The sequence below is a fragment of the Papaver somniferum genome, chromosome 5, assembly GCF_003573695.1.
Source record: "Papaver somniferum cultivar HN1 chromosome 5, ASM357369v1, whole genome shotgun sequence".
In the NCBI taxonomy this organism is placed as follows: Eukaryota; Viridiplantae; Streptophyta; class Magnoliopsida; order Ranunculales; family Papaveraceae; genus Papaver; species Papaver somniferum.
Genome location: NC_039362.1, coordinates 140,951,882 through 140,978,041, shown reverse-complemented (window position 1 = coordinate 140,978,041; position 26,160 = coordinate 140,951,882). Strand labels below are relative to the sequence as shown.

The following is a 26,160-nucleotide window of genomic DNA, read 5'->3' as shown; positions in this document are numbered from 1 at the left end:
TTCATGCATGGGAGTTCTTAGATTCCCAACCGTAACTGTCATTTCACGGTTAGGTCGACAAGAACTCCTAACCATAATCAACCCAGAAGCAGTTTTCCTAAACCCGAAATTCATCAATCTTACTTACTTAACCAATGTAAAGGTCAAATAAATGGTGGGTTTTTCAATTATTAACATTGAGGATTTGCCGGTGTTTGGAAAGTTGACGGTGGATTCATTGAATCTTCAATTTGTTATTCAACACCTTCGTAAACATTAGAATCATAGGTGAATTAATTTTGGTTTTAAATTTTGAATTAATTTTAATTTTAGGTAATATAAACATTTAAAGGGTAAATTTGAATTTTAACACATATTTGTTTCCCCTACCCATGTTTAGATTATTAGAATCCTATTCAACCCCTAGACCAAAAAAGATCCAGCCCCAATAATACGATTCAAAACAAAGGCATTGTTGACCGGGGAAAAAAGAGTCTCTCTCCAAATCCGTTTTCTTTCCAAAAAATTATCCAAACCTAGTTTCTTCCAAATTTCTTCTTCTTCAAACCTAGATTTACTAGGATTGAATATGATATATCAGATTTTCCAAGTAAATTCGGGTTTGTAATTGTATAGTTAACTTACCTGCTTTCAATAAAAATCACTTTGTGATTATATTTTAGAGTTTTACTTTTACGTTATTGTTCTTTTGTTTTTGCTGTTTTAATGGCTATTTCATGCCTTATTATAATTTCAATTCCAATCGCCATTAGTGCGTTTTATTATAGCCCATGTGCTCCTAAATTGAAATCCAATGGGAGATTCAAGCGTATCATTGAAGACGATCGATTCCGACGTGACGATGATCAAAAATTATACAAAGAAGATCAATGGCAATCGGAATTGGTCGTGATTACAATGATTAGCGGAAACTGCTTTGACGGTTTCATTTCACTGAAGAATAAGCCTCTAAATGGTTGAAGAATAATGAAAATACCAGTGTAAGCCTCTGAATAATTGAAGAATAATCAAAATACCAGTATTCAGATTAGTTTTTTCCATTTTATTTTGTTTCATATAGATGAAAGAATTCACATTGTATATTGGTTGTATCAGTGTGCACTGTATTATGATGAAACAGAAGGGTATATTTATCTACCACTTCTGCTACGTAACAATCCAAACCTCGATCTGAATGAGATAATCTAATAAATAATCTTAGGGGCTTTTTAAATCCCCTCTTTCCATTAAAAAAATAAATCTAATAAATAATATTGCAGGAATTAACATGGAAGGTATATTTAGTTTGCCCCCTTGTGACACAATCTCAGCCCCCCATCCGCTTGGGCTCCCTTGGCTAGGTTACCCATGAAGCTCGCTGGTAGGTTAGCACGACAACCTGTTCAATTAATGTAGTAGTACGTTGTTGGAGCTTAGCTTGTTAGGCTTCCAACTAGTTAATATAATATTCTTTATCTGATAATAAATTTTTTATTACAAAAAAGGCATTGTTGAAATCCACCAGGGATATCTGGAACCACACATGGGCGACTGTACTGGCAACTAGAATGGCGACGGAAAGACAATGAAACAAAGTGCTATTTGTAACGGACTCGAGAACTCTTACGCGATTCATAAAGACCCCAACAGAAGCACCTTGATATATTGCAGAAATGATTTCCGAAATAAAATATCATATGCGCCAAATTCCTTGTTGCGATATCCAACACTCGTATCGGGAAGGAAACCAGGCGGCAAATGGTCTAGCGAACTTCTCGGCGGACGGAAGCCAAACAAGAAATCTTTTCGACTATGATATGGAACCGTGCAATCCCACCTTGCATCAATCACATTATTTTAAGTGATTCTAGGGGGTCCAATTTCCTCGTGTAATAACAATTTAAATCTTTTATTTAATGTATGCTTCAAACAAAAAAATAATAATCTGGAACCACACAATTCTTCCTCCTGGACCTTTGCGACTAGACTATCCAAAATCCCATCGCATTGGCTAAAGCGATGCCATCCTTAGGTGTGGACAAGGTGTAAGAAAACCGCACAAAAATAATTTAACACGCAAGTACTGTAAGAGGGCAAAGGAGATGTAAAATCCAAACTTGTAATGGGGTAAAATGGTCCATGCGAAGTATCCCACTTAAAAACCCTAGCTATCGCAATTTCACTCTTTTCTCTATCACCGCAACACACAACTAGGGTTCTCTCTCTCTCAAAACTCTTTGCGGCAGTCATCTCCTTCCTTCACCTGCAACAAAAACATCATGGCGGAAGTAGCTGTTGCTCAAGATGTAGCACCAAACCTTGATGTTAAGCTTTTCAACAAATGGACTTTCGATGATATCCAGGTATCACCTCAACAATCATTATACTCTTAGATTTAATCAGTTCAGTTCATGTTTTTGCATTTGATTGTTATGGATCTGCTTATTTTGACAATCTTATATCCATTTTTGTTCTCTAGGTTTGTTCTTTTCTTATGATTTGTTGTTGATTCTTCTTTTTTACAGGTTGGTGACATATCACTTGTAGATTACATTGGAGTAAATGCATCTAGACATGCTACCTATGTTCCTCACACTGCTGGGAGATACTCTGCTAAAAGGTTCCGTAAGGCACAGTGTCCTATTATTGAAAGATTGACAAACTCACTCATGATGCACGGCCGTAACAATGGAAAGAAGCTTATGGCTGTTCGTATCATCAAGCATGCTATGGACATCATTCATCTTCTGACTGATGCTAACCCTATCCAAATCATTGTTGATGCTGTTATCAACAGGTATAAATCTGCTAAACTGTCTATTTGAATTGTTCCTGTGTCTTGTTTTTGTGAAAAATCAACTTATGCTTATGTAATTTAGGCCCTGTTCCCTTAGAATCTATGTTGTTGTGAGTTTCTGTATAGTTTATCATGTAAAAACTAAACTGTTTAAATCTAGTTTGTTGTATACTTGGTTAAATAGTCTCTTGGATTTGAATTCTTGGGTCTATAAGACAAGCAAAATATGGCTATATGAACTGTAGTCATATTTTGCTTGTCTTCTTCACCCAGGAATTCAAATTCGGATAATGTAGCTTAATGCTTTGTATGCGCCTCACCTTTTTAGTTAACAGGAAAATAGTTTATGTTGTATTGATTTGTGACATAAAAGATCTTATGGGTCTTATCTAATGTTACAAGGCATTGAAAAATTCAAATGATCTTTTGGGATTCTTAGTTTGTGAAATCATCTTTACATAAAAACATGGTCCGACTATCTGTGCTTCCTCTAAGTTGATTTTTTTCTCTATGTTTTCTCTAAAATCCATGTTGTTGTTAGATTCTGTGTAGTTATGAAGCAAGAAAACTAAACTATTTACATTTAGTTTCGAATGTAGTTTATGGTCTGTATGTGCCTTACCTTTTTAGTTAGCAGGAAAGTAGTTTGTGTTATGTTGGTTTTTGACATGAAAGATTCCGTGGGTCTTATCTAATTGTTACAATAGGAGGCATTGAAATTTCATATGATCTTTTGGGATTCTTAGTTTGAGAAATTAAACTTTAACATAGGAACGCGGTGCGACTATTTGTTCTTCTTTATGTGGATTTTTTTCTTAGTATTTTCTCTAAAATCCATGTTGTCAGTTTTTATATAGTTACCATGCAAATATTGAACTGTTTGAATCTTGTTTCGTATGTACACTTAGTAATGTAGTTTTACTATCTGTTTGCGCCTCTCCTTTTTTACTTAGCAAGTAATTTGTGTTACATAGGTTTGTTTGTTACTTACAAGATTCTATGGGTTTTGTCTCTTGTGTTCTGAAACTTAACTATAACATAGAAACACAGTGCAACTATTTGTGCTTCTCTTATGCAGGAGCACAAATACATTATAAGATTTTTAGTTTGTGAACATGAGACCATGGCTATTTGTGCTTCCTTTATATGGGTGTTTTTTCTTTCTTTCTTATTCTATCAAATCTTTTATACCAGTGGGCCAAGGGAAGATGCAACAAGGATTGGTTCAGCTGGAGTTGTAAGGCGGCAAGCTGTTGATATTTCCCCATTGAGGAGAGTCAACCAGGCAATATACCTTCTCACCACTGGTGCCAGGGAGAGTGCATTTAGGAATGTCAAGACAATTGCTGAGTGCCTTGCTGACGAGCTTATCAATGCAGCTAAGGGTTCTTCCAACAGGTATGAGATCGTTTGATATTAAAGTATTTCTTTACATGTCGTATTCGGTACCTGTTTAAGAGTTGCCCGTGATAGACAATGGTCATCTAACCAATGCGTGTTATGTTCATCCACAGCTACGCTATTAAGAAGAAGGATGAGATTGAGCGTGTTGCCAAGGCCAATCGTTAATTACCAAGTGTTATGCTGTATGGCATCTTCAAATGGTTTGTTTTTGTCGTCTGAATTCGAATCTGAACCCTGTGAGAGGATTTTGACAGTTATATTAGTAGGATGTGCTCTAGTGTAGTGCTTGAGTCTATTTTTGTATTCAAAGGTTTATAGTTTACAATGTGTCAACTACTTAAAATGTTGCCTGAGTTTTTAGATGTTGGATCTCTCTCTTTATTATGTTCACCTCTTTCTCTATTGATAATTTATCTTTATCTTGCTGCTTGCTATGGAAATATTATGGTGCCCATGCCGGCCTCTTGTTTTTATCACATGAGCTAGCATCTTATGTTGGTGACGAGCTTATTATCTGTGAGATATAATGCTGCATCTCGAAAATTCAGGTCTGAGACTGGGCTAGACTTGCAATGTCTGCATTTACAGACTTTGGATTCTGTTGCAGAGATCTCTTCTTTAGAGACTGGGTTGATGTGCTCTTAAACGTTTAATGTAGTACCATCAAATAGCAATTACCTTCAAAGAATTGAGTCTTATTTTTATTCCTTTTCTTAGTCTTGAGACTTGGGTTTCTCTTGCTTAGATCTAACAACTGGTAGTGTGCTCTTATTCATTGCAGTGAATCAACTATGGTACAATATTATTTGGTGATCTGAAAAAAAGAACTCCTGGGGGTCCTTTACATGTAACCCAATCTTTTTAGTAAGTGCATCGAGAGGGACAGCTCAGTTGACGCGTTGAACTCGGTTTTACAGTGGTATTTGAGAGTCGCGTATTTGTATGATACTAGCAGACTCCTCAAATTTAGAAACCCATGTCAATATGTATTTGTATTTGATAGTCCCGTAGTAATATAAGGCTCTTCGTCACAATATGGAAACTGACCAAAAACAGGAAACCAGTGTTTTCCTAATACCATCATCATTGTATATAAAAGCCTCGACCATCTTTACAACTGATTCATTCATCTTTTTATCATCTCACGATTCTCACAGAAACCAGTGTTTTCCTTTTCCCCATCATTCTCTATAAAAGCCCAAACATCTTTACAAGTGATTATTCATCTTGTTATCGTCTGACGATTCTCACTGTTTTTCTCGAGTCTATTATCAGGATAGATACAATAAACAAATTTCTTTCAAAACTCGGTTTAATTTTTGGCATGAGACTCCCATTCGTCTTTGACATTGGGTATTTGCTATAATTGGCCTCGTCGTCTTACTTATTCTCTTAACCTGCTGCTGTATTGGTTGCAGAAAAACTCCAAGATACAGAGCTGTTTCATATCCTAAGAACCAAACCCTGCAAAAGAAATTAAATTCCTTACCTTATGTTCCTCAAGTGCACATTGATATAGATAAAACACAGAATCCATTATCAAAGTTTTCTCAGCCATTGGAGATTTCTCCTTTGGGTTGGAGGCTACATCAGTTTACTTCCAGAGAGGTTAGTGCTGCGACTGATATCTTTTCCAATGATAATATGATCGGAGAAGGTCAGCATGGAGTTTTTTATCGAGGTGTTTTGCGTGATGCTACATGGGTAGCCGTGTAACGGTTCAACCACAGCAATGCCAAAGAATTTATAGCTTAGGTCCAAGCACTTAGGCGTGTCAGGCACAAAAATTGCATCACATTGCTTGGATACTGTTTGGATGGGACTTCCAAGATGCTTGTTTATGAGTATGTTAACAATGCTAATCTCCATCATTGGCTTCATATGGGTTAATGCAATACAGCCCTCTAACATGGGATATGCGCCTGGATATTATGATTGGAATTGCGAAAGCATTGAGCTACATCCATGAAGGTCTTGAGCATAAAATCGTCCATCGTGATATCAAGTCATGCAATATATTACTCGACAACCACTGGAATCCTAAGGTTGCTGATTTTGGAGTTTCCAGGATTTTAGATTCTTACGTGAGCCAAGTGGAAACTCCTGCAATCGGAACATATGGGTATGTCGCACCAGAATATGCTTGCACTGGTATCTTGAATGACAGGACTGATGTTTATAGCTTTGGTGTGCTTGTTATGGAGATAGTTAGCGGGAGGTCTCCTTCCAGTTTCAGTGAATACTCCGAAGAAACGGGCTTGGTGGATTGGTTTAAGAAGCTGATTGAGACACAAAGATTCAATGAAACAGGGGATCCTAAAATGCCTTGTCAACCTTGTTCAAAGGCGCTCAAAAATGTTCTCTTCGGTGCGTTGATCCAGATGCAAAACAAAGACCTAAAATGAGCCAAATTTTGCACATGCTCGAGAGTACAGAACGCTTGCGTTACCATGAGAAACATAAGACGATGCAAGACGCGTAAGAAAAGCTTGTACGGCTTAGTTTATACAAATCTTTGTTAAATAGAACGTAGATGTAAACGGTTTTAGTTGCATAATACAAATTTTGACACTTGATTAAGATAACAATGATGAGGTTACAAATTGTATCGCATTTGATTGAATAGTAATTAATCGACTGTTCCAAGTACAGTAACTTCAGCTTCAACATTGCATGAATCTCTTTGCAGAAATCCTTGTTGAGTCATGTACGTAAGTTGCAGAAACTTTGCCCAACCTTTACTATTGCCTGGACCGAACCACCTGATTACTGCAAAACAACACAAAAGTTGAGTTATGGTAATTACAGCTTAGAGGTAAACTGAAATCAAAACCAAGGTACCTTTGTTCTGTATAGATCTTCCGTCGCTTATGTGTTTTACGCGTAAGATGAATTCTACGTATACTTTTCGTGTAACCTGCAACTTTGCAGGATCCTCAGCCAAAACTAAGTAAAGAGAAAGATGAGTTCCTTTGCCCTCTCCACTTCCTTTAGGAAAGAGCCTGACTTTCCTATAAAAAAACAATAACAAAATGGATATCAGTTGGAATTGCTTTCGCAGCGGATGTCCTGAGATTCTTTACTTCCCAGTGGTTAGAATGCAAGCAACAAATACCATGAGTGATCCCCGGCAATGAATGCTTCAGACTCCAAAAATTCGGTCTGGGCTTTCGAAAAGTTTTCAATCTTCCAGAAATGTTTAAAAGCAACGGCTCCTTTTATCATTGAAAGGTGCTCTTCTCTGCCTTTACAACTCTCTTTAGAAACAAACACCTCGGCTCCAAACACGGCTACATCGTCCACAAGGTAACCATTGGCAGGATCATTAAAAGCTTTATGAGCTATAAATTGGTCGAATCCCCAGTCCGTCTTCCTTACATGAAATCTCCTTGTGTTGCTATCTACACATGCACATTTAGAGAGACGTTAAACGGTACCATAACCGAGTTTTCGATTAAAGTTTTGAATTGTAATGTACCTTCCATTGCCAAGTACTTGTCTTGGTATTGATCATACAAGAATATCTTGAAAACCACTTTGACATTCCACCCTGGGTTTAGTGAATTTGTATCTACCATTACCAAGTATAGAGAAATATGATCTTTGATATTTTTAGTCTTGTTTCCATTTGGATACAAACACAACTTCCTGAAAGAAAAAAATATAAGTTGATTATGTCCTTGAACCTTTCAGTTAGGAGATAATTAGACCATCAAAGGATGTGAAGGGAGTTACCATTTGTAACCACCAGCTTCAAAATGATTGGTTTCGTAGCTCTCGATTGAAGTTTTTGTGAGCATCGAGAATGACCGAATCGTGAATGAGAAGTGAGTTGGTGGTGCATCTCTATACATTGTTATAGCTCCAGCTACATTCCGAAAAATATTAAAAACAATTAGTCCTTAAACACACATGAAAAGACGGCCTTACATTCGATTCAGAAATGAAGATTAAGAGAGAGAGCACGTACTCGGTCGGTCGTCGGGCGTCAGTTCTGGTGTTTTTGCCATGATTGAAACCTTGTACAGAGAATTCAAGTAATAAGAGTTTATGGTATGGATTGGCTATTTATATTTGATGTAGTTTACAATATTTATAAGAGTACTTTTGTTCTTACAAATTGTGCTTAGAGTGCTCAAGGAAATGAATCCAAAGAATATTATGCTCTAATGGTGTTGCTTTGCCTTGGGTTAAGCTTAAGCACCATGCGCACATGCTGCAGATGCGTGTTTCAGCAATGATGTGAACTAGTAGTTACGTTTGCCTGGACATGGGGATCGGAATTTGCACTTGAAAATTAACAAATGTAGATTCCCGGAAACATCAAATAGAACGAATGTGGCTTACCGTAAAAGTTGTTTGAATAACAGAAGTGGAAGTCAATCCAGAAGTCATTTTAGTTCACAAAAAGTAAATATTTTTTATTTTAAAAGCCATTCGGAAATTTGGTTTCAAAAAATAACTTCTGGCTTTTCAATTTTTAACAATTGAAAAACAACTTTTCAAGGTGACTAACCTTCGAAGAGTTTGGACACTAGCATGCTTGGATAGCATATCAGAAATAGCTTTTCGACCTTCTAGAAATCAAAAAGTTAGAAATCAGATTGGGTGTCAAATTTTAAAACGATTTTTAGAAGTCAAAAAATTAACTTTTTATGACTTCGACTTCTGGAGAAGCATAAATCAAAAGCAGATTTATATCCAAACGCTTCTCCAAAAGGTTAAGTCAATCTTATGACGTCAAAAGCAAAACAAATTTATTTTGTAAAAGGTTTTAGTTTATTTGCTTGTTGAAGTCATTTTTAAAATTTGTCTATATCTTAACTTACTTTATTACTTCTAGAAATCGAAAAGTTACAGTTTTGGTTATTTTTGGTAAGTTCAAAAGCTAAAGTTAGTTACCTGGGTCAATAATTGATTTGGGCGCAGGGTATATAAATGTGAAAACTACAGGGAGACCCGTTCTTCGGATCTTTCCCACTGTGAAACCCACGCCCAGAAATCTGAAGGCGCGCACCCATTTTCTAGGAAAAAATTATTCTCAAACCCATATTTTTTATAAAATTTTGTTTCGTTCTTTTTTCTTCTTCTTCTTCTTCTTCAATTTCTTTTCTTCAACAGCGCCACCAACCCATCATCCATCTTCTAATTTTGGATCAATTCGATTCAACACTCAGCAACCCATTCATCTTATTAACCTCCACCTATTCACAGATTCAACCATTTGATCTTCAGAGCAGATCTATCTTCTTCTTTTGAGTTCAACAGGAAACCCTTAATCATCTTCATATTCAAACCACCGACTCATTATCAACAATGTCATCTCTATCTCTCAAGAACACCGAAACCCTAACTTCAATTCCTTAATCCCATCTGTTGAGCAGACTCAAAAATTCCCTTTTCAATTATGCTCAAACCCACACAAATTCACATCTTTAAATCTCTTCTCCGGGTTTCAATGGGGAACTTTAACATGCTCCCGGACGAGATCATGTCAGAAATTCTATCTCGATTACCAACAAAATCTATTTTACAAAGCAAATTGGTATCAAAACACTGGAGATTACCAACAGAATCTATTTTACAAAGAAAATTGGTATCAAAACATTGGAGAAGTATTATTCAGCATCCATCCTTCTCACGAATGCACTTGAATCATCTGAATGATCTTACTTCCGCTCATGATTTTGATAACTTGAGTTTCATATTTAATAATAATGAATAACCGTTTAACTATACCGAGTATGATGAGAAGTTAAACCGAAGGATAAATTTAAGACCTCCTTTTAAGTATCACCACATCTTTGGCTCATGCAATGGTTTAATTTGTTTCGGTGCATGCAATGGTCTCAAACCTGCTTATATATGCAACCCCATCACTAGAGAATATATTGTCCTTCCAGAAGTGGAAGGAAAATAAATGTTACCTGGATTTGGTTACAGTACTTCAACCAAGGAGTACAAGGTTGTCAGCGTCTGCAAGTCTGGGAGAGACCCAAATTTTGGAATTCTGTATGTCTACACTCTTGACAAGGTTGTCAGCGTCTGCACTGGATGGAGATATGTTATGAAGATGGACTATGTGTTATTTCATAAACAAATTGGTGCATTTGCGAATGGAGCTGTTCATTGGCTAGGTAAGGAAGGAACCATTGTTGCCTTCGATTTGGATGAAGAAGAGTTCCTCAAACTTCCACCACCACCTTGTTTGCCACGAGATGGTACTCTGGCCAATTTTTGGTACACTACTGGTTATAGGCGATGTTTAATGCACATATTATAAATTTAAGAGAGGTCTTGAGATATGGTTTCTGAAGGAGAATATAAATAATACTGGGGATGTGATTTGGAGTCAAGAGTGTAGTCATGTTAATGTCATACCGATCACCTTTACAAATAGTGGTTGCCTTCTATGCTATGATTGTTGTGCTAAAAATGTCAACCGTTACGTTCCCACGGTTTCATCTTTCGACTTGCTGGGGAATTTTGGGGGGGATTTTCAATTTGGAATCCCTCACACGAACACCTTAGTGTCATTGAAAGCATTAGGAGAAGAAGATACGAAACAGATGGATACAGGTGAAACAGAGATTTAGTGGGATACAGAAAGCAGTAGCCAACAGATAGAGAGATGCTAAATAAGTGTACAATGGTAAGTTTCCTTCACATTTTCATCTCTTATAGAAATTAGTGAACATTGGATCCTTTCTGAACCATATTTATTATGCAAAACAATAATTTACTCTAAATTTTTGCATTGAGTATATCATGATAAAAAAAATAATCAAGATACTTTAAAGGCTAAATGGTTTTAGCAAAAACAATGAAATCTGTTCTTAATCTATGTGAAAAACCATCTAGACCATTATAACTTGGAAGGAGGGAGTAAAATAAGAAGTGCAACTGTCCAAATCCCTGCCTGTAAGATAACAATTTCACCCATCTTTTTGTTCTCTGTAATCAAATTGGTACAATCTTTATGCGAAGTCCAAAATAGGTTATAAAACGTACACTCACAAAGCGATCAGTATGGAGAAACTAAGCATTAGCAAATCCAAAGTTTGTCATTTTGGATATGCAGTTCAGACGGTATTCTTGAACTATGAACGAAAGAATATTTATTAAGAATTGTACTCGAACAGTAAAAAAAAAATCTATTAGGATTACTGAGCAAAACTTTTGAAATATATACAGGGTTAAGATATGGAAAGAAGTTGCAAACTTTTTCGGAACCCACAAACGATGATCAGAAGAGATCAATTCTATCATTTCCATGATCTTCATCGTCAGAGGTAGACTCACCTCGTGTTATCATATTCATTAACGTCTTTGTGACATTGCCAACAGCACGAGATGTCTTCTTTGCCGCCCCTACAACCACTGGTTGTATGGAGATAACAGGTAAGTTGGCTCTCTCCTGTATCATTGCTGTATAATGTGAACGATACCATTTTAGAAGCAGAGAGGCAAGAAAAAAAAGGATATATGAGGAAACAAGAGTTAGATTTTCAGCAACATACATACGGCTTGCTGTTTGGCAATAGTTCCAACTTGACGTATCCCAGCTTCTGCTGCTTGAACAGCTTGAGCCGACTTGTTAACTCCATCTGATATCTCTTGGCTGAGTGATGCATCCAATAGATGATGTTAGATGCAGAAGCAAGTCAACTAGGGTTCAACACATCTCAACTAGGTGAAAATATGTTAAGAAGCAGATTTCTACCACCTGAACTAGGATACTAAGTTCTAAAGAAAAGACAATAATTAAAATATGAGAAAAAAAACTTTGGCATGTCTTGGGATCAAGTTAAATAGATTAAAATTGTAGAAGATAAATGATATCAAGTGGAGGACAGAGGGAACAGAGAAAAACTAAATCTCTTCGACAAAATCTTTTTCTTTTAGGACATCTGTTATCAGGACTTTTGGGAGTGGTCCAAACTTCCACTTGGTCAATCATGTAAAGGGTGATCTACGTCTCAAAATAAAGTGAAGGAGGTAGTATCCTCATGCGAAAAGAAGACCCATGAAAATTACAAAGAGCTTAAAACAGGTCTCTAGCATCAAGCCGATCAATAATGTAAAGGGTGACATATGTCTCAAAATAAAGTGAAGGAAAGGTAGCATCCTCATGCAAATAAAAGAACCGTGAGAATTGCAAAGAGCTTACGGTAGGTACTTAGCACCAAGGCTATCCCTGAGAGACAACAGCAATCCCTCCCCCTTAATAAAAAAGACAGCTAAAGATTTTTTATGCAATATAACAAGAATGACGGCCAAGTCATAGATGCACAAGTTTCAAAAGATTTTAATATCCACACATCTTCCTTGATAGCACACAATGGTAGAAGGATGAACCTAAAATTAAGTTCTTACCTCAAGTCACTCAGTTCCAGAGTAAGATCACTAATCTCCATGCCTGAAAGCCTGATTGCGGCCATTGTACTAGGGAGTTCTTCTCGAGCTGTATCAGCCAGCTTTGAAAGAGATATTGCAGCTCTTCCCATTGCCTAAACAGGAACAAAAGTGAAATAGGAAAATCACTCGGGGTACTCCAGGGTCCATGCAACAATAGAACAGTCTTATCTTGCTCAGACCAATAAAAGAGTGAACAGTTCAGAACAAACTTAAAGTATAAAGCTAATATCAACGTTTAAACTCAAACCACAATTTTTTTTGAATTTAAACCTCCACGCCAAATTTTTTTTGGACCATGAACCTAAAGCATTCTAGTTTAATTCTGGTTCAGACCACAGTAGAAATTGAGACCTCTTCACTTGAAGATGGTTACACTACCGTACTGGGTACTGACAAATCAAAAACAAATAAGGGTATATAATTCAGCATCACATCGGGCTCAAAGAAGGTCAGATTTTAGTCAGCAGGGAGTCTGTAACAAAATATAAAGAGGTATGGTAATCTGCAGGCAATGGGAACAAACATAAATGTTTCTATGGAGTACAGGCAGAGACGGATCCAGAATTTTTCTTATGGTAGGGCTATATACTATCATGGATCATCGAGCGGAAAATCTTTTATTAGAACGAATTGCATAATAGGTTATTAGGTGGGATTTAGACAAATAAAATTTTATATCTACAAACTTAATAGCAAAACACGATCGGAGAGAAAAAAAGTTATGCTTTAAGTCAAATTATGGACTAAAATACGTCATTTGGGCTAAATTTTATTGATTAATTATAATAAAAGGTGGGCAGAATACTTATTCTAAGAAATGCTCCCATGCAAAATATTGTTGGCTCAAAAATTGGGACGGGCTATAGCCCGGGTCAGCCCCTTGCTAGGCCCGTCCCTGAGTACAGGAAAAGTACCATCCATCATTCCATGAGGTATATACAATGATCAGCTAGCATAGTGATTTATACATTCCTAGCCTGAGATGCATTAAATGTGCAAGGAAAAAAAAGAAATTCCAAGTAAAAAGACCGACTTACATATAATGCCGGCACAGCTGCTACGACAAGGCTGGTAAATGCTATGGAAGTCTGCAACCACAGGAACGCTGTGCATTGTCAGTTTTCACAACAAAATGAAAAATTCCATTTCAAATGTTTTCAAAACTTAGTGCAAAATATCATCTAGAATTGCCAAATCCACATATCACACGGTTAAAAAGCGATCCACGTTACATTATTATCCCAACACTAACAAATAGAGATCAAGATCGAGCAATTGAGCGTTGGCAGGCTGCAGAGCAAACAAAATTCCACAGCAAGTGAGTGAGAAAGATAATTACCGAGGCAGCAATGAAAGCCAAGAGAAAGAATACTTGATTATTCAATTTAGAAACAGGAAGAATCATTGGAGGAGGGTTTCCGATTTCAACATTAAGCTGCTCACTTTCAATAACCCCATCTTCTTTTTGAATCTCTTCTTCTTCAAAAATAACACTTTGATTTTTAGCACAAAATGCAATTAACCTAGAAGAAGAAGAAGATCTTATAATATGTGAATTCAATAGAAATTTACTACTACTCTGGGTTTTGAGAAACCCCCCATTTGAAATGAGAATTGGGGTTTGGGCATTTCGTTTGAATGAATGTAATTTTGTAGAGAAATTTGAAGTTAGAGTTGAAGAAGTATTGTTTAGAGATAACATTGAAGATGAACTCATTTAACTAGAACTGAATAATGGAGTAGTAGCAGAAACAAAAAATGAAGAAGATGAAATCTGTGACAGACATTTGTGGCGAACTTTACTATGTTATGGAACTCAATAGAATCTCTTGGTCAATCTTAGTCGTTTGACATTGACTACGGATTTTTCACGGTGAGACTTATATCGCTTTTGGTTACACATCCGGAAGTAATTTTTTGACTTCTAGAAATCAAAAAGTAAGAAGTCAGTTTGGGTGTAGAATTTAAAAACGACTTCTAGAAGCAGAAAAGTCGACTTTTTGTGAAGTAAAATATCTGGACTTCTGACTTCTGCTTCTGACTTCTACTTCTGGAGAAGCAGAATTATATCCAAACGCGCTTACCGTTTCAATGAAGTGATGCTTTTGAGAGTAAATTTACGAGCCACAAGCTTAGAACAATAAAAAGAGATGCATTTGAAAAGAGCATATGTTCTTTGATCAAACTTTCCTGGTCAATCAATTGCTTTGCATTACCCCCAATATTATATGCGTAAGATTCAGTTCTACAGCTTTCTTCAAGACTGTCCAGATTGTTTGGGACTCAGTTTTTGATGGAGAAGTAACTTCAAACACCAAGGTTGTATAAAATGATGTTTTATTTGTATGGTCTCTCATCACATATCCTACATAATTAGCCAAGGAAAGATCATTAAAGGAACCATTTGTGCTCCACTTTGTTCATCCAAAAAAACGGGGTCCATCTATCATTGTTAATAGTGACGAAGCCGTAAAAAATTCTGAGCACGGTCAAATAAAATCTTTTTCAAAAATTAATATAATTTTGTACAGCTTTCTTCAAGACTTCCCAGATGGTTTGGGTCTCGGGTTTTGATGGAGAAGTAACTTCAAATACTAAGGTTTTATCTGTATGGTCTCTCATCACATATCCTACACCATTAGCCAAGAAGAATCATCAAAGGAACCATCATTGTTTCACTTTGTCCATTCAAAAGAAATAGGAAGAGGTGGGGGTGGCATCCATTTATCATTGCTAGCAGTAACGAGCCAAAAATAAAAAAACTGAGCGGGGTCAAATAAAATCTTTTTCAAAATTTTATATTCTAACCCTTTAACAAATAAAAATATCTTTACTACCATTGAGTTTGCTCCCACAATTGATTAATGTTTCGAGAAAACCAACCAATTTTGCACTAGGATCCAAAAAAATATTGGGGGTCTAGAGACCCCGTCGAGTTCTCTATTTTAGCATTTAGAATAAGGTTAGTCCAACTATTCCAAATGGACCACAAGGTAGCAACAAATAAACACTTAGAATCCTCAGCAAGACGAGACATATGGTCAATAATCCAAAAAGAAATCAAATCGAAAAAGGATTTACTGTTGGAATGTGAGGTATGCAAGCGAAAAGAGAGAAAGAAACTAGACACGACTAGCAAAAGGACGTATAACAAGAGCACGCTTCACATACTCATTATGAATAGAACATATGGAACACTGAATAAAAGCCCTGTGCATCCCGAATTGAAGAACCGATTTAGCTAGTATGACATTTCTAGCATCCTTCCATAAAAAAAATGAATACAATAAGGGGCTCTAAGTTTACAAATGCACTTCAAAAGTTCACTACTTGAGGAAGGTATGATACCTCTAAGACACAAGTATGAATGTTTAGAATTAAATATGTCATTCTTTAAAATCTCCTTATACCAGGAGTGCAAATATGGCTTAAGGGAGTAGCACCAATCTTCTTAATAGAAGCATTTTCAAAGTAGGTGTTTAATCTGCTTGTATTCCAGTTTCTAGTTTCATGATTAATGAAATAAAAAACTTTAATACTAAGATCTTGAACATGTGGATTTGCCTTAGCATAACCCAAAGTTAGGATCCACTTATCACACCAGGGGTCAATATATTTGTCATTTCCCATAATCCAAGAGATCAAAGGCTTGATGAGCTTCATAATAATATGAATACATCTCTAAGTCCAAGAGCAACATCCAAAAAATCAGTTTTGTGAAGTATCTAGCTTTAACGACAAAACCTAAGAGACAATCAAGATTATCAACTAATTTCAAAGTACTCCAGATAGCATAGCCAGGTTATTCGGTTCATCTTTTCTAAAAACAAGACCACCTTCTGATTTTGGAGAATAAAGGAATCCAACCCCTAGAAAATGGAGTTTCCTATCTTTGGCATCAAGAGTTTCACTCTACCAGAACTAACAAAGGTAAGAGTTCATTTTTCAACAGAGGTACTTAGGAATAAGAAAAGCAACCATCTGTAAACATGAATAGCTTGACCAATATGTTTAACAAGATAGGTTCTAACATCATAAGAAAGGAGCTTGTGATACTAGGTAGTTATTCTAGCATCAACAGTTTAAATAATACCCAATGAGTTTTTAGATTTTTGACGCTTGAAAAAAGATAGGAGTACCCCATGTATTATTCCCCTAGATCACGAGTATAGATGTTTAGTATGTGAAACAACTGATCCATCACGTAGTCAGGAATTTTCTTGCTAAAAAGAATACCGGATTTATCATAATTGATTTCCTGGCCAGAGGCTAAACAATAATTTTGAAGATAATCTTTAATGTTTTGTAGATCATTCACATCGGCTTTAGATAAAAATGAGACAATCATCAACAAATAAGAGATGAATAATGGTGGGTGCATTCTTACAAACTGTAACACCTTCTATAATACCAATCCTAGTGAGTTTGTCAATATATGCAAATAAAGCCTCAGCGCAGAGGATATAAAGATAGGGAGAGAATGAGGGTCTCCCTGTCTCATACCCCTTTCTGTCTTGATCAATCCAATAAGAACACCATTCAAAAGAACATAACATGATGTTGTAAAGTGATATTGAATTATTAGAAATTAACCCAATAACTACACAGACTAAGCTTCATAAGAACCTTACTTAGAAATGACCACTTCAATTTGTCATAGGCTTTAAACATATCATGTTTTGTGGCAGCTATCCTTTTTTTTTTTACCTTTATAATGATTAAAAGAGTAAATAACCTTATTAACAAGAAGGATGTTATGCAAAAATCTAAGTTTGAGGACAAAATCACTTTGATTTCGAGATATGAGTTTATCCATAAGATGTTTCAACAAGTTAGCTAAGGTTCTGGACATGATTCTATAGACAAAATTACACATGCCAATGAGTCGATATTGAGAGACAAGCTCAGCAATGGGGGCCTTAGGGATAAAATCTATACTGGTATGATTTAAGAATTTGGCCACATGACCAATTCTAAAGCAAGTATGAACCTTATCAATGTCATATTCGCCAAAAATATCCCAATGCTTTTGATAAGAATAAAATAAAAATACTTGTAAATCTATCAGGTCCATAAACCAATTTTCCTCCCATTTGAAAGGAAACATTTTGTTTTAATCTCAACAACAGAGAGAGGAGTATTGAGAACATTATTGTCCTCCATAGATAATTTAGCAGAAAGGTTTTGAAGGATAACATCCTGAAATCAAGGGGATGAGAAGAATAAAGGTATTTAAATACTTTATAAAGGATGTTCTTATACTTTCCGTATCAGTCAGAGTATTTCGAGAATTATCCTTAAACCAATAACATTTCTTTTTCTTTGAAAGAGGGCGACTCTATAAAAGTAGAGAATTTTATCTCATTTCATGAGCCATATCTTTCTGGATTTTATCCTTCCAAACTAGTTTCTCAAGGTTATATAGAAAAGCCAACCTATCTCTGACTCTAGTGATAAAACTAAGATTAGTTAGGTTGAAGTTTGAGTTTCAGTTAATTCATTCCTAGAGGTAGATATATTAGTTTGAATATTATTTAATGAAGATTTATTCCAATCCTGTAGACCTTTTTTAGCACTAAGAATTTTTGCTCTTAGCTTAAAAACCGGTAGAACCCATAAAATTTACCTATCAAGAATTAAGTATGATATCCCTACAAATAAGGGACTCAACCTACATGACCATAAAATGAAAGGGTTTAGGCATGCATACATCTTCAGAATTAATCTCTTGGTAATTTTTTCACACAAAGTTTAAGAAAGAGCAATTCAACATATTGATTGATAAGACATCTATCAAGTTTTTCCAAGATAAGACCAGTTCCAGTTTGCATATTAGACCAAGTAAACCTAGGATCATAGAAACCAGGATCATCCAAATCAAACAAATTACCAAAAAATCTTAAGATTAAAGAAATCCTCATTATCAACCTCTAGACCCTCAGTCTTATCTTCTGTTCCTATAAGGGAATTAAAGTCACTAACAAAAAAGGAAGGATGGGTGGAAGCTCACACTGACTAGCTCAAATAGATTTCCTAAGGGTTTTATTATGTTCACAATTGATCGGAATATTTTTGAATATCTATTACCACATTCGGATGAGCTTTAATGGAATTGATAATTTCAGCAATATAATCAGAGTCTGAAGAAGCAACAACTAGTTGTGAAGGCATCCATCTAGCAACCATGATCTTATTAGGTGGAGTACTTCTAATATTGGAGGAATGACTAGCTTTACCATTCCTTTTGAGTTTGATTTCATCCTAGAACACAGGGCATCCCCGTGATCAATAATGCGACTAGAGTTGTAAAATAATCCCGGGACCATGAAGTATTTGCACTCGATACAGAAATGTTTAATTCTTATTACAACAAGACAAGAGGTATTCCGGTTAGTAGAGGTTTCTGGAAATATATCCACACATAAGTTTTAATATTCTTCTTCAAATGATGGTTTTCATGTTGCTCTTTTGCTTTGACAAGCTCCTTAATTCTGAAAATTAACTTTTTAATATCTTCAAGATTCGTACATCATTATGTATATTACAAATAATAAACCACATGATTTCATACAAGAAGGAGGTTAGACAGTTTGCTGGCCATCTCGTAGGACGAACATCCCTGAGAACAGTAAGATACCCCCACACACATCAAGGACATTTTTCGTCCACTTTGTTGAAATCGTCTTTATCTATAAACCTTATAAGGACTTTGTTTCGAAGACTATAAGTAGTAACTATAAGTGTTTAAACAATATGCCAATAAGAACATATATAACTTCTAACTGAAGTTATCGGGGCCAAAGTTTCAGTACATACATGCCCTGTCATACGCATTTCCAGTGGTTATCATTCTACGATAAAATCATAATTTTATCAATAAAGACAGACATTGTGTCAGAGCATAGATCGGTTGAACCCACCAAGCATTAGTATGTCAAGTTTGGTTGTCATATTTTAGTGAATCAAAACTCAAATAAAGAGTCGCTTGATTATGTACTAGAGACAACTTCGTATAGGTTAGGCTAGAAAGATTAGGATAATGAGACATACAAGTATTACTCGAAGACTTAAAGAATGTGAAGAAGTAAGAAACTACATCGACGACATCATCCTTCCTCTTGAGGTTAGTAATATTTTGAATTGAACTATTTCATTCCCAACGTATCTTTCAAGTCGTGCTATATTGAAAACGTAGCTGCGAAGCTATGAATGATTATACTCTAGTAGACATAGTGTTAAGGAATTAGAATACAAAGTATAACGCCTATCTTTTGAACTTCGTATATAAGACATCGACATAATCGTTTGAATGCTATTGTGATTATGTGTATGGGTAAAGGTGAATATTTCATCCTAGGAAACAATGTTTACATTGATTTAAAGGAAGTACATTCATGAACTTGTTTTACGAATCTAAAGGGAAATCGCTAGGCTTATTGGTATTGTTATTCATTGCATATCTTTGGATTACCAATATGTGTGAGTTAGTAGAACCGATCATAACTTGTTATGTATCTTGGTAAAACTAGTCACAATGCCTGACTTATGTATTGGTATGACTTTTATGAGTATAACAGATCCTAAGTAATCACCTTAGATGGTATGATCGATATTTGTAATTGGTGTAACCGATCCTGGTAATTGGTATGTGATAGACGCATTTTTGTGTCTATTTTGTTCTCAATGTTCTGTATTTTTAGTGCTCGATTTGTACTTATTATGGTGTTTTGTGTGCTTGTAGGTATTTTTGAAAAAAATAAACATTTTTGGAAAATCGGCTCGAAAAATTATGCGGAGCACCCCCGGAGGTCATTCGCTATGTGGACTCCCACTTTGGATAAGGGGCACCTCAATTACTAAGGGGCACCCCGGGGGCGTCAATTGCTATCAGCACCCCTACTCTGGATAGGGGGACCTTCTTTCTTCTTCGTTCAAACACGAAACTGGCGGGAAAAATTGGTTTTGTAAACTGCGAGAAATTCTGAGAAGATTTAGACGAGATTGCGACAGGATTTCTCATGGGATGTATTTGGTAATAACCTGTTTCGATGAAACAGGGAAGGTACTGACCTTTTCAACGTAAAAAAGGAAGGAAACTTCGTGTCACGATGAAACGGGGGAACTGTATATTCTCGGATTTTTTTTTATATTTGGCAAGATTTCGTGTGGATAGAGAGTTTAAATTTCCTCCGAGACTCATATCACACTCGTTTGGAGGGTGTTAGATGCATGCAAAACCGTGAAAAGCAAGAAGGGAAAGAAAATATCTTTGAGATTATTTTCTTTACTCTCGAAGTTATGGGAGAGATTTTTAGAAGATTTGAGAATTAATGTGGAGTCTGTGGGATATATTAAGGTGCTTCGGGGTTCATAGAAGGGATATAGAGAGTTAGGGGTGGAAACAGAGGTATTTGGTGAGATGTAGAGAAGAAATCAGAGGTTGCAGAGTCGTTTTTGCTGCTGCTGCACCTCAAGAACATGAAGAACATTAGACACTCAGAAACAGTCGTAAAAGCTACAGTGACAACGACATAAGCTTGTGGGTCGTATAACTACAGTGACAGAGGCATATACTATTTATCGTACTCTGTAACAGTGGGTTTAAATGTTTCCCTTGCGTTCCAAATTCTTGATTTATTTGATCTCTCTCATTTTCATCATTTGTAAGCACCTTTGAGCAATGAAATCATATTTTGAGCGTGTTTCCAACATGATGAGCTAAACCCAATCTTCTGGGGCGATGAAGGAAGTCATTCTTCCAAAAGTTATGTGGTAAAATTTATTTGAATTTATTTATGCAATTATTTTATGATTATTTGCACCGAATGAAAATTGAGTAATGATTTTTATTAATTAGTTGTGTTTTCTCTTGATGAAGTATGCTTAGTTTAGGGCTTTTGATACTTCATGCTTGCGATTAACAATTGATGTTTTGAAAATCTAATTTAGGCAATGATTAGAATCACAATTTCTTTTGATTGGAGTTATATTGTCTAGAATTGCATGATAAAAATTAACATTAAATTACATGAATTTTGGTGAATGGTGAAATCCTGAACCCCGGTCTCTCTAATATAATCAGTTTTAATTTTCTTTATTTTCTTTAGTTTTAAAATATAAATCTAAAAGCACAACCTTCACAAGTCTTGAACGAACTCTATTTATTACTACAACAAATTTGAAAACGCATCAAATTTTTGGCGCCGCCGACGCGGACTTGTCTTTAGGCTAGAGTTTTTAGATTTTTTTTTAAGGTTTTTAATTTATTTGTTCTTCTTTACGTTTTTGAGTTTTTGTCTTTTTCTTTCAGATTTTGGAATTTGGAGCGAAAGAAAATTTTGCCAAAGCTTTTGGTGAATACTTAAAGACTGGAGTAAAAGACAAGGCGAAAGGAGCGAAAGAACAAGATTTTTTTTATATAAAAAAAAGAGAGAAAAAAAGAAAAGAGAGACATTTTTATTTTTTTTAGACTTTCTTTTTCTATTGCACTTTATATTTTTGGACTTTGGACTTTAAATTTTGGGACATTATTTTTAAACCCTACGGAAGGGTAAATATAAACTGTTTGCAGAGAAGGACGGTGATTACGATATCACCTCGGCCCCTCGGGTTCGTACATGACATAGGAGTCGTGGCCCGAGTCGACTACAAAGGTTCATCCCCCGTCTGGTACGGGAGGTAAGTTTGTCGAAACACTCGCGAATCCCCTGTCAGCGAGTTACTGTCTTCCTTCGTATGCATATATGTTAAGGACTTGAAAACGGCTGCTTTGATTTCTTAGTAAAGGGCAAGAACTGTCCATACAAGATAAGGGTTCGGATTTCATCACCGTTCTCTTCTTGCCCTCCTTAGGAATACGACACCAAACGCGAACCTAAGCCTAAAATTTTGACTAGAACGAGACCGATAGGGTAACGAGCTTAACAGGAAAGTCATTCGAAAAATATTGGTTACTATTTTAAGCATACTTCGAAGTTCTTGACGGTTTCTGTAAGTTGAATGCGTGACTGCGCCGCCTTGTAATACGGTAAGGCCTTGGGTATCAAAGCTCCACCAAGCTTACCTCGCCTTTATTCAACTTACTTTGACTCGGGTTGATTCCAGAGGGGTTTGCTTAAATTGTAACGAATTCCCGTTCGAAGGATTAGAAGCTGGTTTAGAAACAATCTAAGTGGAGCCATCATGCTTTTTGTTTGCTAGAAATCAATAGGTTTGCTGTGGTAGTCAACCTTGTTTGTGTTTGCATAGAACATCCCTTCCGTTTTAGGACTTTTCTTTTTGATTTTGTTTTTCTAGTGTATGCCCGAAGTTTTTAAACGTGCTTGGAAAAGAAACACTCTAGTTCGTTTGATTAGTGACAAACCTAGTAGTTCTTCTTGTGAAGGCGGGGAGCTCGAAGACTCTTCTTTTGAGAGCCCCGTTTTTGGAAACTTCAGTTTTGAGAATCTGTCTCTTCGTGAGGAAAGTACCCCCAGTACTCCTTCTTCTTTGGTAGTGCCAGAAATGACAACTTTGAAAGCTTTGCTAAACCCAACTAGGACCTCTCGTCCGTATTGTATCAAGTTAGCTGAAACCGAGGCAAATTATGAACTGAAACCTGGGACTTTACAGATGCTCCCAATGTTTTTAGGGAAGGAGAATGAGAACCCCTATTTTCATGTTAGGGAATTTGAGGAAGTTCGTAGTACTCTAAAAATTAAGAACCTAAGTGATGACGCGTTGAAACTTAGATTATTCCCCTTTTCCTTAAAATATAAAGCCAAATCTTGGCTGTATAGTTTGGACTCTGAGTCAATTGAAACCTATGACCAACTTACTTCTGCCTTTATACATAAGTTTTCCCCAAGGCATAAAACATCGTCTATTAGGACACAAATATGTAGTTTTTCCCAACAAGAAGGAGAATCTTTATATAGGTACTTAGAAAGGTTCAATGACTTGATATCTCAATGTCCTCATCATGGTTTGGAAAAGGTTAGGTTAGTTCAGATCCTCTATGAGGGTTTATATTATTCAACAACAACCATGGTTGAGTCCTTATGCACATGTGGGTTTGAGAATAAAAATGTTGATGAAGCGATGACATTTTTGAATGAAATCGCCGATAAGACCCAACAACGGGAAAATAGTAGGGAACCCCAGAAAATAATTCTTCTAAGTAGATGAAATGTTAATAGGGTAGAAGGATCTCATGAGTCAGATGCCAAAATAGCAGCTATAGCCAAAATGTTAGAAGCCTTAGAATTAGGTCATTCTAGTGGTAGTAGTGGAAGAAATGAGCCTTTTTGGGAAGGCCATGCTGTTGGAGAGCAAGCCAATGCTCTTTATAACAACACTAGATTTGATAACCGACAGAAGTTTGACCCATATTCAGAAACCTATAACCCTGGCTGGAGAAACCATCCAAACCTTTCTTGGTCCAAGGGCCAGAATCAAGGCCAGTCTAGTAATGCTCAGGTTCTCCCAGGTTTTGGCTACACTAAGAATCCTTCAGCTCCGACACAGTTTCAGAACCCTTCAGATAAGAAGATTATGAGTTTAGAAGAGTCTCTTGCTTTGTTAACTCGTAACACTGTGCAGTTTCAGCAATCTGTTGCTCAAGGTTTAGAAGAAAATAAGAGAATAGGTCAGGCTAACTCTCAGGCTATTTCCAAGTTGAAAACCCAGGTTAGTCAGATAAATGAGTCTTTAAGAGAAAGAGGTAAGTTTCCTAGTCAGACTCAACCCAACCCTACAGGAATTAATGAAATAGGTGAAAGAACATCTGATCATGTGAATGCTATTAAAACCCTTAGGAGTGGTAGAGTGATAGACAACAAGGTTTCCATGCCTGATAGTGAACATGTTGTAGTTCACCCTTCTGAACCAGAAACTGAGGAGACTGATAGAGTTTCTAAAGAGACCAATGAGGGTCATATTGAGCCCGGCTTTGTCCCTAGAGCCCTATTCCCACAGCTGCTAGTTCCACCTAAGAGGGAGTCCAATTTTAATGATATATTGGAGGTTTTTAAGCAGGTAACTATCAACCTTCCACTGCTAGATGCAATTAAGCAGATTGCCTCTTATGCCAAGTTTCTCAAGGATATGTGTACGCGAAAGCGAAAGCTTAATGTCCAGAAGAAATCCTTTCTAGCTAGTCACGTTAGTTCTATTATTCAGAATACCACTACTCCTAAGTATAAAGACCCAGGGTCCCCTACCATTTTTTGCACAATAGGTAAATACCGTGTTGAGAAAGCGTTGCTTGACTTAGGATCTAGTGTGAACTTACTGCCATATCATGTGTACCTTAAGCTAGGACTTGGTGAGATGAAACCTACCAAGATGACACTTCAATTAGCTGATAGGTCCGTTAAAATTCCTCGTGGTGTGATCGAGGATGTTCTCATAGAGGTTGACAAGTTTATTTATCCAGTGGATTTTGTTATTCTAGATACCCAACTTGTCCCTGACCCAGAGAACCAGATACCGGTAATTTTAGGTCGTCCGTTTTTAGCTACATCCAATGCGATCATTAACTGTCGAAATGGTATTATGAAATTGTCTTTTGGTAATATGACTATTGATCTGGACATTTTTAATATTAGTAAGCTACCCTCTGAACTAGATGACTCGAACATAGAAGAGGTGAACATGATAGAAACATTAGTCGAGGAGTCATTACCAAACACTTTGTTAGAAGATCCATTAGAGAAATGCCTAGCTCACTTTGGGATTGATTTTGATGATGATAATGTGATTAATGAGGTGAATGCTTTGTTAGATTCAACCCCTTTGTTATATACTAGTAATGAATGGAAACCTAAGTTCGAACCACTACCAGTTTCTAAGTCTACCCTAGTTCCTTCGTTAGAAGAGCCTCCTAAGTTGGACCTAAAACCATTGCCAGATTCCCTGAAATATATGTTTTTAGGCCCGTCTGAGACTTTACCTGTGATTATTTCTTCCGTCTTGGATAGTGACCAGGAAAGTAGGCTAGTAACCGTCCTTCAAAACAACAAGGAAGCTTTAGGGTGGACCATAGCTGACATTAAGGGTATAAGTCCCACTGTTTGTATGCATCAGATCTATTTAGAGAGTGATACCAAACCTTCTAGGGAGATGCAACGTCGACTAAACCCTAATATGAAAGAGGTAGTTCGAAACGAGGTCCTTAAGTTGTTAGATGCAGGCATTATCTACCCCATTTCAGACAGTAAGTGGGTCAGCCCCGTTCAGGTTGTTCCCAAGAAATCCGGTATTACTGTAGTCCAGAATGATAACAATGAGTTAATCCCGACCCGAGTGACCACGGGTTGGCGTGTTTGTATTGACTATAGGAAATTGAACAAGGTCACTAGGAAGGACCACTTTCCCCTTCCCTTCATCGACCAGATGCTAGAGAGATTAGCTGGACATAGTCACTACTGCTTTTTAGATGGCTATTCTGGATATAATCAGATCGTTATTGCCCCAGAAGACCAGGAGAAAACCACTTTTACCTGTCCCTTTGGTACCTTTGCGTATAGACGCATTTGGGCTTTGTAATGCCCCTGCGACTTTTCAGCGTTGCATGATGAGCA

The 26,160-nt window shown here is 36.5% G+C and overlaps 3 protein-coding genes and 2 pseudogenes across 3 annotated transcripts; 2 read left to right on the top strand and 3 right to left on the bottom strand.

Moving 5' to 3' along the window:
* The first annotated feature begins 2,174 nt into the window (after positions 1-2,174).
* Positions 2,175-4,620, top strand: LOC113282962 (40S ribosomal protein S5-like). Its single transcript, XM_026532072.1, has 4 exons — positions 2,175-2,342; positions 2,505-2,776; positions 3,971-4,174; positions 4,291-4,620. The coding sequence occupies exons 1-4, from the start codon at positions 2,259-2,261 to the stop codon at positions 4,343-4,345; spliced, it is 615 nt and encodes a 204-aa protein (XP_026387857.1). The 5' UTR covers positions 2,175-2,258; the 3' UTR covers positions 4,346-4,620.
* A 595-nt stretch (positions 4,621-5,215) lies between these two features.
* On the top strand, positions 5,216-6,662 carry LOC113279726 (annotated as a pseudogene).
* LOC113277897 (BTB/POZ and MATH domain-containing protein 3-like) lies at positions 6,660-8,224 on the bottom strand. The gene is made up of 6 exons (XM_026526869.1): positions 8,151-8,224; positions 7,916-8,048; positions 7,659-7,828; positions 7,296-7,581; positions 7,022-7,191; positions 6,660-6,949 (listed from the first exon to the last, which is right to left on the bottom strand). The coding sequence occupies exons 1-6, from the start codon at positions 8,188-8,190 to the stop codon at positions 6,810-6,812; spliced, it is 939 nt and encodes a 312-aa protein (XP_026382654.1). The 5' UTR covers positions 8,191-8,224; the 3' UTR covers positions 6,660-6,809.
* Positions 8,225-11,057: 2,833 nt separating this feature from the next.
* Positions 11,058-14,370, bottom strand: LOC113277896. The gene is made up of 5 exons (XM_026526868.1): positions 13,938-14,370; positions 13,636-13,686; positions 12,557-12,690; positions 11,701-11,801; positions 11,058-11,608 (listed from the first exon to the last, which is right to left on the bottom strand). The coding sequence occupies exons 1-5, from the start codon at positions 14,313-14,315 to the stop codon at positions 11,427-11,429; spliced, it is 846 nt and encodes a 281-aa protein (XP_026382653.1). The 5' UTR covers positions 14,316-14,370; the 3' UTR covers positions 11,058-11,426.
* A 9,095-nt stretch (positions 14,371-23,465) lies between these two features.
* On the bottom strand, positions 23,466-23,565 carry LOC113284800 (annotated as a pseudogene).
* Between the last annotated feature and the right edge of the window lie 2,595 nt (positions 23,566-26,160).

Excerpts from the sequence above, each read along its gene's own strand:
- LOC113277896 (XM_026526868.1), bottom strand. The coding sequence starts at position 14,315 with ATGAGTTCATCTTCAATGTTATCTCTAAACAATACTTCTTCAACTCTA. Across the intron at positions 13,687-13,937 it reads TGGCTTTCATTGCTGCCTCG|ACTTCCATAGCATTTACCAG; the intron begins GTAATTATCTTT and ends CTGTGGTTGCAG. Across the intron at positions 11,609-11,700 it reads TGCCAAACAGCAAGCCGTAT|CAATGATACAGGAGAGAGCC; the intron begins GTATGTTGCTGA and ends CACATTATACAG.
- LOC113282962 (XM_026532072.1), top strand. The coding sequence starts at position 2,259 with ATGGCGGAAGTAGCTGTTGCTCAAGATGTAGCACCAAACCTTGATGTT. Across the intron at positions 2,777-3,970 it reads GTTGATGCTGTTATCAACAG|TGGGCCAAGGGAAGATGCAA; the intron begins GTATAAATCTGC and ends CTTTTATACCAG. Across the intron at positions 4,175-4,290 it reads GCTAAGGGTTCTTCCAACAG|CTACGCTATTAAGAAGAAGG; the intron begins GTATGAGATCGT and ends GTTCATCCACAG.
- LOC113277897 (XM_026526869.1), bottom strand. The coding sequence starts at position 8,190 with ATGGCAAAAACACCAGAACTGACGCCCGACGACCGACCGA. Across the intron at positions 8,049-8,150 it reads GACGCCCGACGACCGACCGA|CTGGAGCTATAACAATGTAT; the intron begins GTACGTGCTCTC and ends TTCGGAATGTAG. Across the intron at positions 7,582-7,658 it reads CAAGTACTTGGCAATGGAAG|ATAGCAACACAAGGAGATTT; the intron begins GTACATTACAAT and ends GTGCATGTGTAG.